This window comes from Vicia villosa, linkage group LG4, assembly GCF_029867415.1.
Source record: "Vicia villosa cultivar HV-30 ecotype Madison, WI linkage group LG4, Vvil1.0, whole genome shotgun sequence".
NCBI classification, from domain to species: Eukaryota; Viridiplantae; Streptophyta; class Magnoliopsida; order Fabales; family Fabaceae; genus Vicia; species Vicia villosa.
Window position 1 is genome coordinate 4176666 of NC_081183.1, and position 12053 is coordinate 4188718.

General features: G+C 31.5%; 1 protein-coding gene across 1 annotated transcript; it reads left to right on the plus strand.

Annotated features, from left to right (window-relative positions):
- The first annotated feature begins 3377 nt into the window (after window positions 1–3377).
- On the plus strand, window positions 3378–5160 carry LOC131598728 (putative F-box protein At3g16210). Its single transcript, XM_058871311.1, has 2 exons — window positions 3378–3472; window positions 3622–5160. The coding sequence occupies exon 2, from the start codon at window positions 3772–3774 to the stop codon at window positions 4909–4911; it is 1140 nt and encodes a 379-aa protein (XP_058727294.1). The 5' UTR covers window positions 3378–3472; window positions 3622–3771; the 3' UTR covers window positions 4912–5160.
- The last annotated feature ends 6893 nt before the right edge of the window (window positions 5161–12053 follow it).

The following is a 12053-nucleotide window of genomic DNA, read 5'->3' on the forward strand; positions in this document are numbered from 1 at the left end:
GATAAAAAAGAAAGGCACGACCAACGATTTTCGTGGACTGGAAGCAATCCATGGGGGAGGGGTGTATCTGCAGATACTCCGATGCTAAAGTAAATATCAGTTGCAGATACAAGGATTTGGGTTAGAAAGTGTGAACAACTGACCCTCCTTCAAAGGAGGGTATTTATAGTGAGCCCCCAGCAAAGGGCCAATGGTCTCCATTACGGGCTAACAGTCCAAGCCCGTAATGGATGAATGCTAGGATTTCCCGTGTACGTGGAAATGAGAAGCTCATGCTCACCATCCTAGATCAATTTCCCCATTATCCTCGGAGATGTGGGCGAAGTCGCCCGTTATAGGGGCAAAATCGTTGTGCATGTTGTGCAAGATACGAGAGGAAGTTGACAACGTTCTCCTCGGGTGATGAGCACGTGGAAAACGTTCAGGAGCTTGCAAGTTTTTTCTCGTATCACAAGCTGGTGAAGGATAAGATAGAACGTAGTACTGTTTATGTCATTTAATCGCCAACGTCGTGGAGCATCTGATTAACGCAGAATGTTATTTTTCAAGGTAGAGATCTAATTTTTTAAGATTGTTTAACGACTATTAAGTTTTTATCCCATAAATGGATAATTGTCAGATGTATTTCTCCTTTTATGTGCAATTTTTATGATTTGTACACAGTGCCTTTGTACCTAGGCACATGCGATAAGGTCGAATTTAGTTTTTATAATTGGGTTTGAGTATCCTTTGTGTTTTATTTTATTTTATTTGAATAACCGCTTATTAAAAAAACAGTGGTTAAACAACAATTTTTTTTCCAGAATTTTTAAGTTGGCCACTATTACACTGCAGCAAACAAAAAAAAAATGTAACCACTATCTTTAACTGTGGCTAAATAACTCTGATTAACCAGAAAAGTTTTGATAGTGTTATACTAATGCTTCAATGACTTTAATTACAAGTGAGAAGTTAGATCCAATAAGAGGTTCTCATGATATATACCTAAATAATAAATCAATAAAAGGTTAGATCATCCGATCAGTTTTAACTCATCTTCCATCCTCACTCTAGATTTTGTTCATAACCAAAATTATAATCATGTGAATTCAAAGAGGAAAAATTTGAATTTTACGATAAAATTAATTTATTATACAATAAGCATTGAAGTTCAAAAACAAGAGCGAGTAGCATAAACCCACATGTAAAACATTTAGACGATACTAAAAACTAATGATATAGACTAGGGGATAGTAATTCTAAATCGTTATTCAGCATCATTATTTCATCACTTAGGCTAGAAGTAGTGCTAGGTTTTATCATATATAAAACACTTCTCCACTAGCTTCATCTCTTAGTTTGCTGGTCATCGCCAAAACAACTTGTGGTTTGGTAAAGATCATTAGAAATAACACCTTTCAAAAAACATACGAAGGATGTGTAAGTCATTATCTTGTGTATATTAAGTATAGGAACCTTGAATTTATTACCAACACTGAGTTTCTTTTTCCAATTTCAGGTTCCTACCAAAGTTATTTATGAAAGCAAATATGAGTTAGCATTGCGATAATTCAAAAAGAATATAACACTTGAGTATATACTCAAAGAGAATATTGTACTTGAGGGACCTTTTGGTGTCATAGAACTCTTGAAGAGACACATAACTCTATTTTCATCTCTTTTGTATCCACATCTCCCTCCAGATTTTATGCAAGCATGACACCTGTCTTCCTCGACGCCATTCCATTTCACCTCAAATCCTCCAACTATCACACTCTCCTTAACAGTTGAGTTGTTTGGCAAACCATTCTTTTTTCCAAGAACAGTGATACTATTCTTACACTTCAAAACACTAAAGTGGGCCAATTCTGCACTTGATACTATGTATCCATAATTAAATTTTCCCTCTAGTAGACAGTATGTTACATCAAAAGCATATGGATATTAGTGAGAAAAGTATGAAGATGGCAGAGGACCACACTCAAACAACATTGTGTAGACTTCATTGTTTGAAGTGTACTTGAAGAAATGCAACCATATTCTCTTATATTAAGAAAAGCAGGATTGTCACTTGCATAATTTCATCTTTCATATTGATATTTAATTTATTAACGTTGGTGACAATACATAATACACACAAATTTCATATTTCTATCTATAGTGGAAGAAATGTATTAAACCATACAAATATAAAGAACAGATGAAAGTTTCTATTTCTCCAATAAATAAGTTGAAACATTATTCCTTTTGCATGCAACCTCAAGTTTATTATTAAATCTAATAAAACATGAATGTCAATTACAATGCACGAAATATTCATTCTCAAGGCATAAGGCTAAAAGTTTGTTATTAGTTAAAATTTAACACATTTGTATATTAGGAATTTATGATACCCATTTTATTAGTAGCTGGCTGGTGCCTAATTATCAAGCCCAAATTCTTCTTTACAATTTAACTCATTTGTATATTACGAAATTTATGATACTCAATTTCTTAGTGGCTGGCTGGTGCCTAATTATCATTCCAGAAAGTGGTATTGCACCTTTAGTTGCATACTAAGTGGTCTAGAACTGGTTTTCTATTAACTCTAAAGACAAGTATTAATAATGGTGTCTCATCTCACAGCCCACCCAACTAGAGTGATTTTGAGAAAGATTTATTTTAATAACAATCTTTTAAAAAAAAAAAAATACAAAACAAACTCATATTTCAAAAAATTATTTTAATAATTATGTTTGGAGTGTTTTACAGGTAGACACCATTCCTCATGCCGCTCTTATTTTTTTAATTTTTTTTCCAATTACCTGCAGATTTACCTGAAAAATAATTTAATATTTGGTCTGTAGACAAATCCGTAGGTAATAGTTAATTCGCATGTAACTGATAAAAAAAAAAAGGAGGTGCCATCCCATGGATAAAACACTCTCAGATATAGTTATTAAGGTAATTAAGGTGAATTATACAATCCGAATAGAAAAAGGTCAATCAATTGTTTTGTCCTTAAATAAAACATAAAAATAAATTTAGTTTAACTTTATACAAATATTTAGCTTATGTGGCAACATTGATGCTCATTTTTTTCATCTATTATAACAAAATTTAGTTTCATCTTTTATCGTACTATTCAGCATATGTACTTGACAACTCATTTTACTCTCTTCCTAGCTTTGTTGTGTTTTGGTTCAAAGAAACCAAGCAAAGCAATAGTACTGAATGGAACATATTCGGCTAACATCAAATCCGGTCGTACAACTTTTTATCATTAGAAGCTACTACTTTTAATTAGCATGTGATTCCACTAGCATACATAAACAAATTCTGACTATATGTCCATGATCATTGAATGAATGTGTTGTTCTTAAATTGCCACTCACTTTTTCTCTCTTTATTAAGCTTACATTTTGCTATCTTTCTCACTCTCCTATCCTCTCTCTTTCTCAATCTTCCTACATCTGAGCAACGTCTTCTTAATAATGGCAGGAAAGTGTACAAGGTAGTAAGGTCCATATGTTGTTTAGTAAATAAATATTTTATCTTCATTTATTTTGAAGTATGTGAATATTTATGTTTAATAAGCTAAGTAGTTGATTTTTTTGATAGCAAATCATGGATATTAATCAAATATTTTGTTGTTATTTGTAGTTTCTACCAAGAATTACTGGAAAGGTTACATATTTGTTTTTCAAGTAGATATGTTTCAAAAGCTGTTCCGGTTCAACAAGTACCAGAAGAAATCATAGCTGAAATTCTAAAAAGATTACCTGTTAAAATGCTGGCCCAGTGTAAATCTGTATGCAAATCATGGCCAGACTCTTAAAAGATCCAATTTTCATAAATATGCACATTCGTTTCAATTCTCCCACGCACTTCATTCTCTTTAGGCAACACAATATACATTCCTTATTTATATCTTTACCTCTTAACCCTAACCCCAACTCTGTTCTCAACACTCAACGACTTCGCCCTCCTCCATGCGAACGTGAATTCTCCATCGAAGCTTATTGCAATGGTTTATTGCTTATAACAGTACTCCATGAAAAAGCTATCATTCTTTGGAACCCTTCTATTTCACAATACAGGGTGGTACCACCCTCACCATTCTTTGAAAATCAGTGTTCTCGTGGGTTTCATAGGAATTTTTGTGCAATTGGTTATAATTCTTCTGAAAATGATTATAAAATTATCACCTATACTTATTTTAATCGCACTAATTATTTGGAACTTCTATCTTTAAATTCCAATTCTTGGAAGCAGCTTCCCGATGCCGAATATGCTCCTTATAACATGGAAATGTTTAGTCAACGACCTGTATCAATAAATGATGCCATGTATTGGATTGCGTCTGATAAGGCATCCTATGAGTTGTTGGGCGCAGTATTCCATGTGATTATGCGTTTTGATTTATGTCAAGAGAGGGTTTCACTCGTGTCACCACCACCAAATGATACTGGACTAAATATATATTGGATTGGTGATATCAACCAATCTCTCTGCATGCGTTACTTTAGTAATAAGAACTACTTTCATATATGGTCTACACGGGATGATATCAATTGGGTAAAACTCATCACTGTTTCAAACATCCCTGAGCCTAATCTCAGGGATCCAGCACTTTATTATGTTCCTTTGTGTTTCAATGAATATGGAGAACTACTGATAAGAATTCTTAGTTATGATACTTTTCATGGAAGAAGGCATGGTTTGGTTGCTTTTGATCCAAATGAACAAAACTATCGAGGATTTGTTTTGGAAGAAAACACAATATGGTTGGAACAAACTATTTACAGGGACAGTTTGGTTTTTCCTAATGAACCCTCAAATCAAACATGTTCTCATTCTTTTTCCGGTTCCCTTAAGAAAATGTTGCTCAGATTTTCACACATCATCTTGAGTCGTTTCGCTTGTAATGCTACATCTAGGATGAGGTTGTGAATCAACAAAAAGAATCACTGACAAAATCACCCTTGTCAAATCCAACAAAGATCATCAATGGTGCAATGCTACGTATTGACTTTGTGGAATTATTATATCAAATCAAACCATGTTGTTAGTGAAGTAAGAGTATATTTCTTTTTTCTTATAAGAAGTTGCAATCAACCTGTGCAATTGGTTTGTAATTTTAATGTAATGCAATATCATGACTTTTTCAAATCATATATACTTCCTCTTAGATACAAATCCAGCAACTGCAATTGTCATAATTTTTGTTATAAGATTTACAAGAATATAGATCAAAATAGCATTTATTAAAACAACTATTGAGAATTAATCCAACAGAAACACAAAATTTAATTTAATGGACATTCTTTTAAAAAACTTATTTATAAAGATAGTACATAATAATTTTTAATTGTGGTAAAATATTTGTCCCAACTGTGGTAAACAAATATATTTTGTAGTAGTGTTGTCTACCTTTTCCTCGCAAAAAGATCCATCATCGATCAAAGAGATTGGGAAGTGAGAGGAAAATTGTAATAATATCTTTTAATACTTTTTTAAATATGTATAAATGAACGGGTCACAAATTTGAAAATGGATGAAGTATTTATTGAATGATATAATTATGGAATGATAGCTTTAAATATGATATAAATTAAGAACCTAATTAAAAAAAATATTAGTTACAGTCGTAAGCCTATTAAACAAGTCAAACTAAACTAAAATTCCAACTAAATCAAACTGAAAAAAAATTACGTGTTGTGGTTTGGTTCAAAATTTAAACCAAATCTATAAAAGTCGAACTTGTTGGATTGAGTTTCTAGTTTTCATTATTAAAAATTGTAAAAATGATGTGTATAACTATCAAACTTTAAAAGCTCATGAAAAATTGATTCAACACAACGCAACATGTTTGTATTGATTCACTTTAATGCTTCTTTCCCTTCACAAATTACAGCATACCATAGATTACGATCTTCGCCCACCACGAAACCCAAGTTTTATTGCTCACTATCTCTATTTTGAAAACCGCAATTGTTTCATTCACCAACACCATTTTGTTTTTTTTTTAATTGGCAAATAATTTATTAAAACTAGTAGAAGACCCGTGCGTCCGCACGGGTAAGTTAATTTATAACTTAGATTATTTGATAAGACTTGATTGTTGCTGATATATAATTGTTATTATAAAATCATTAATAACTGAAAATATTTAAAAATAAATATGTAGCATATCACCAATATGTTAAATTTAATATGTCTAATAACTATAAATATTTACAAATATCACTAATAACGTCAAATATTTACAAATACTTTGTTAACTAAAATAAAAAAGGTATTGTGGTGATAGTGACCCGTGAAAATATTGAATTCCGGTGATAAAATTTACAGGAGTTGATAAAATTTACAATAATCATATAAATTCAATTATATTAAATAATCATACAAAATAAATAAATAAAATTGTAAGATGGAGTTTTTTTTTTGACAATTAGAAAATAAGATTTGATTTTCTATTAAAATAAAATATGTATTGTACTGATAGTGACCCGTAAAATAGAAAGTTAGTTGTTTGCACGATTATTGAGTATTATCTAATTTATTATAATATAAAATATCTTTAAATACACATGAAAAATCGAAATGAGTTATTTAATTATTAAACGAGCATTAAAAAAGATTATAAAAAAAACATGAGATTGAGTAAGAAAGAAAAATTTAATTTTTAAAAATTAGAATTTGATTCCTCAAATAAAAATAGGTGATTTTCTTGAATACTTATTTCACTCCCATGCTTATTACTAACAAACATAGACTATAATCTGATTTTCAAGATACAGTGCAAATCAAGATGAAACATATGTGCATCTTAAAGGAGAAGAACGCCGTCGTACAACACCAAGCAAGGAAAGGGAATGAATGGGTTTGGCCTGAACCGTAAACCACAAGAATGAGAGACTAAATTAAATTAAGTACACCTTACAATTGAGAAGCATCAACAAAACCCAAATAAAATCCCAAGTCACAAACAAAACTTTTATATTGTCACATGTCTAATATAAATTGCTTTGAGCATACATGATACTCTATTCTATACACACTCCATTGGATTTACAGTTTGTCCGGGATTAGACCCATTGGAAATTTATATACATGTAACTGCATATCATTCAGATTGTGCACTATACATGTCAAAGCAGAGAGGCTAAATATTACAATGTACAATTGTGTTGTTTATCTAGAAGTGTCGAACTAAGCCACTCATCATGCATTCGCAGACACTTCTAGACATGTTAATTACGACAACGTGGAATGCTGAACTTGTGTTCAAAGATTTCAATTGACTTGCTACCTATTGAAACATTAGTTATAACTATATATAAGACCAGTTCAAGGAAACATTTCAGCATATTGTGGAGGCTGCTTCAGTTGATGTTCTTGACTAATATCGTTGGGTTTCTTAAGTAATTAAAGAAAGTATGTCAATTCCAATTAAAGAGTCTGTATTTGCTATTAAGTGCGTGTTCTAATCAAACATTCACATAAAAGTCCAAATGTCTTCCATCGCTACCAATTGCATATTCTATTCTAGATGAAATAGATTAATCTGATTTTCCAGATTCCAATCTCTCTACTTGAACTGTTGCAGAAATCTAGAACTTGGATGATAAAATCTGCAAGTATAGGAAAAGAGATTATTACAGAAACAAAAGTTACAATGCAAATTTGTTTGTTTGGATAAGAAAATGCCAAATCATTAACCACACAGACATCAGCATCAATCTGTAATAAGGTCTAGACATAATCCATTGTCACTAAAAATAAAAGTAATAGACATGTTGTACCAATTACAAAAACTTTAAATTAGAGAATGATTCAATCATGCTTCCAAAGTCTGCCTTAGATCATTAGATCCTTGATAAGCATACATATGAACCAAATGTTTTCTGAAAGCAGCCCCTGAAAAAGAAGGGGAAATTCATTAAAAAGTAGTATAATGCATCTAACTGAATTTAAGCTTCCCTACAATACATACGAAGAAGATTTTCGTCGAGACTCCATGATACACGGGTGACAGATATAGATGAATCCTTCACAATTGCAGCTATACAAAAATTCCAGTTTCATAACTTACATATGATAATTTTGTCACTTACAACATTGATTTAGAGACAAAAAAAATAAGCATCATGCAATCAACTTCTAGCATTTAAATTTAACAAATTTTCTTCACAATTCTAAGAAAACCTACACACAAAATAGAAAAACAATCAAACAAAAAACTTTTAGCATTTAAATTTAACAAATTTTCATCACAATTCTAAGAAAACCTGATACGCTGTAGAGGGTCACACTTCCTCCTATCAGTGTGGGATCTAAAACAGCAAAATATACCTGATACAAACACCACCAAACAAATCAAAACAAACACAGATCTGAACCTAAAAATATTTATAAATATATAACAAAAAAAACTCACAGCAAAAAAACAGAGAGAAAAAAGTGAGAATCATCAGGGATGCGTTCCATGGAAACTTCATCGAAGGTCGTAGCGGAGTTGTTGTGAAACGTCGTCGTTGGATGCTCCAACGCCATGGCTAACTATAACAGAAACGTAACAAACTCAACTAACTAAATCAACCTGAAATAGCTAAGACAACCATTAAAAAGGAAAATAGTGAAAAAACATGTATAATATATAGTATAGATTTAAAGAAGTTAATAAACAACAATTCAAACACTAATATGGGTTTGTTGCGATGAAAATATGGAAATAGGATGAAGATCTGGAAAATATGAAGAACTGGAATTTTTATATGAGGATCTTAAGAGTTTCTGGATAAAGTATATGAATCTTGGAAGGTGTTTATGAAATTCTGGGTTTTCCAGGTTTTTGTGTGATAAAGATGGTGATTGGTTCTTGGAATTTTGGACTTGCATCACTTGCTGGATCTCTGGTTATCGATGTAACCCTAATGGAATTTCTTGTTCTCTTCTTCGGTTCTTTCTTTGCTTGAATTTTTGTGACTCACGACAGATTAGGGTTTCATGGAAAAGAGAGAGAAGAGAAGACAAGGAGAGAGAACGAAAGTGAGGATGAAGAAGAGGCGACAGCCGGTGTTAGGGTTTAATGGAAAAGAGAGAGGATAAGGGAGAAAATGGAAGAGAGAAAGAGAATGCTTCTGTAAGCCAAAGAAAGAAGAAATAGAAACGAATGTGGGGAGTAGGAAAACTGACCTATGAGAACACAACGTTTGGCATGTTGTATTTTTTATTTTGTTAATTACATGAATAACCTTTTGTATGGGTAAAGAAATTATAAGGGAAGGGCAAAATAGACAGTTTGGGCAATTTCTTAGTATTGGGTAGATAGTTGAAGAGAGTATAAGAGATACTCCACTCTTTTACAAACCAAACAATCCCTACATTCTAAAAAAGAAAAGAGAAAGGGTATTCCATATATAAAAGTTGCTATTACGTTTAGGTCGGTTAATGTATTTGTGTTACATTTTTTATTGGTTAATTTTCTTTCTTTTATCTCTTCCCTTTTCAATTTTTTCATCATTAGATATTAATTAAAGTTTTAGTTTAGTTGTATTTTTAATTTTACAATGAATTTAAGTTTAAAATTATAGTATTTGGAATCAACGTTAAACTATCATATTATATTTATTTTTTTCAATAGACAATTATATTTGAATGAGAGTATAAGGGATACTCCTTCCGATACATACGAAGAACCTCAACTACTCAAAATAAATGAGAGGATGAGTAATTTATTTGTATTTGAATATAAACCATCAATATTTTGTATTTACAAGCATGTCACTATAATGCCATTAGCTCAATCACACAGCAATATGCAAACCGGAAGGAAACGGAAAATAGATTTCATTTTCATTCTCATTAGCTATGAGTCATTATAGACTTCCAATTATTTCCAACATAGCTTTCTCTATCAAATTACCAAATAAAACTATACCTATCACTTGCTGCTGCATGAATTCAATTTACACAAACATAGCAAGATTCTTCTACTCCAATGCCAAACAATGAAGATACATTAAATAATTTTGACAATTACTTGGAAACATCCGCGTGTGGTGTCCTATATTATAATTTTGAGAGCGTACAAGGTGAACTACCGCACGGGGCCTCAAATTGTTTACGGTTAAACCGTAATTAAATAAGACCTCATAAATCTTTGTCTCTATTAAAATGGGATTAAACAGAAACTCTAATTATTTTGTTATGGTCACGATTAAACAACATTGGGTTTCCAAAAACTTGAGACGGCCGCTTATATATATATATATATATATATATATATATATATATATATATATATATATATATATATATATATATAAAAGTAAACTTATATTTGAAGCCACAAAACCAACCAAACATGTATTCATGAAATCTTACATTAAATTATTTTTATTTCTTTTGGATTGTGTTCACGGTCTATGCAAAGTTTCAATTTATAAATAAAAAAAGTAATTTTATTAACACATACACAAATAAAATAAAACAAAAGAATATATAAATATTATATATTCATCACAACACATATACACTTATCGGCTTAATCTTCATCACAACACAAATTCATCAACAAGATTACGCAATATCACATAAAATGTTATGTAATGATACTGGCTCAAATGGGGTGTAAGTATATTAATCTAGTTGGGATTAATTCATTGTTGTGAGCCTCTTCAAAAAACGTCACTACATATCTATTCTTGTCGGCTATGTAATGCACACGAAGCCTAACGGGACATTTCGAGTGGGTCGTAGGTCTGTTTTCTCTTTTCCTATCAACCCTCTTAAAGTGTTTCATCTCTCTTAGATCGTGTTTATTGCATACAAACTGTGTCATTACTGTTATTTTACCACCCACAGTCCCTCTTGTCCTAACATCAATTTTCCTAATGACAAACCCATTGCATTTACCATACTTAAAATAAAATTCATATGCTTCATCAACCATACCGAATTCCATAGCACGAATTTCATCTGCAGTAAGGCATTAATATTCACCTTTCTATCACCTATAGCCGCATCTAATTCACCAAAATCTCCATTGTGACTATTAAATCGCCATCACCATCATCTAAATTTTGGAACGCACTGAACATCGAATTGCTGTCATCCTTAGCATAATTTGATTCTTCAACATATTTGTCGTCGTTGAAATCATAATCGTTGTGGTTTTCCTTAGTAAACCTGAACTAACACATTTGTTAACACACCAAAACCCAACATAAACCACAATACCTACTTTCCTATTCAATCAAACATAAAATTTAAATCAAATTTAATACCAAATCTGAATTATCACAATTTTTAACACAACAAAACTTAACATCAACCTCAGTTGATTCAATCCAGGGACCTGATTCAAAGGTAACCACCAAAGTTGAAAATTTGAAATCATCAAATATTAAATTCATATAAATAAAACAAATTCAGGCATAAATCATAATTTCCAGTTTGAAATCGAGTTTAACGATTCCATTTATACTTTATTTGAAATCAATTAATCTTAATCATTAATTTCAAACAAATATAACAAACATTTTTTAATTTACTTTAGAAACCGTGTGCTCTATACGAACACAGTCAGATTTTTATCTTGATATGTTTGGTGAGCAATTGAATGGGACAATCTCAAAGGAATAGGGACGAAGTCGATGAATATTATGTTGATGTTCGTGTGTAGTGTTGCAAAGAATATGAAGATGAATATGGAGATGAAGATGGGGTAGTTATTGTTTCATGTCTTGTATGAAGCCCAAGGTTGAGGCTGACTCTTTTTTGGGGAGTTTTACTCTACTGGAGGATTTATTTATTAAAAGACTGATTTTTTGGAAGCTAACCCTTTCCAGGGAATTTGACTCTTAACTAGTGAAATTATATTTTTAAAGAATGAATTTTTGGAGGCTGACCCTTTCCAAGGAATTTGACCCTTAACTGGTGAAATTATCTTTTGAAAGAATGAATTTTTGGAGGCTGACCCTTTCCAGGGAATTTGACCCTTAACTGGTGAAATTATCTTTTGAAAGAATGAATTTTTGGAGGCTGACCCTTTCCAGGGAATTTGACCCTTAACTGGTGAAATTATC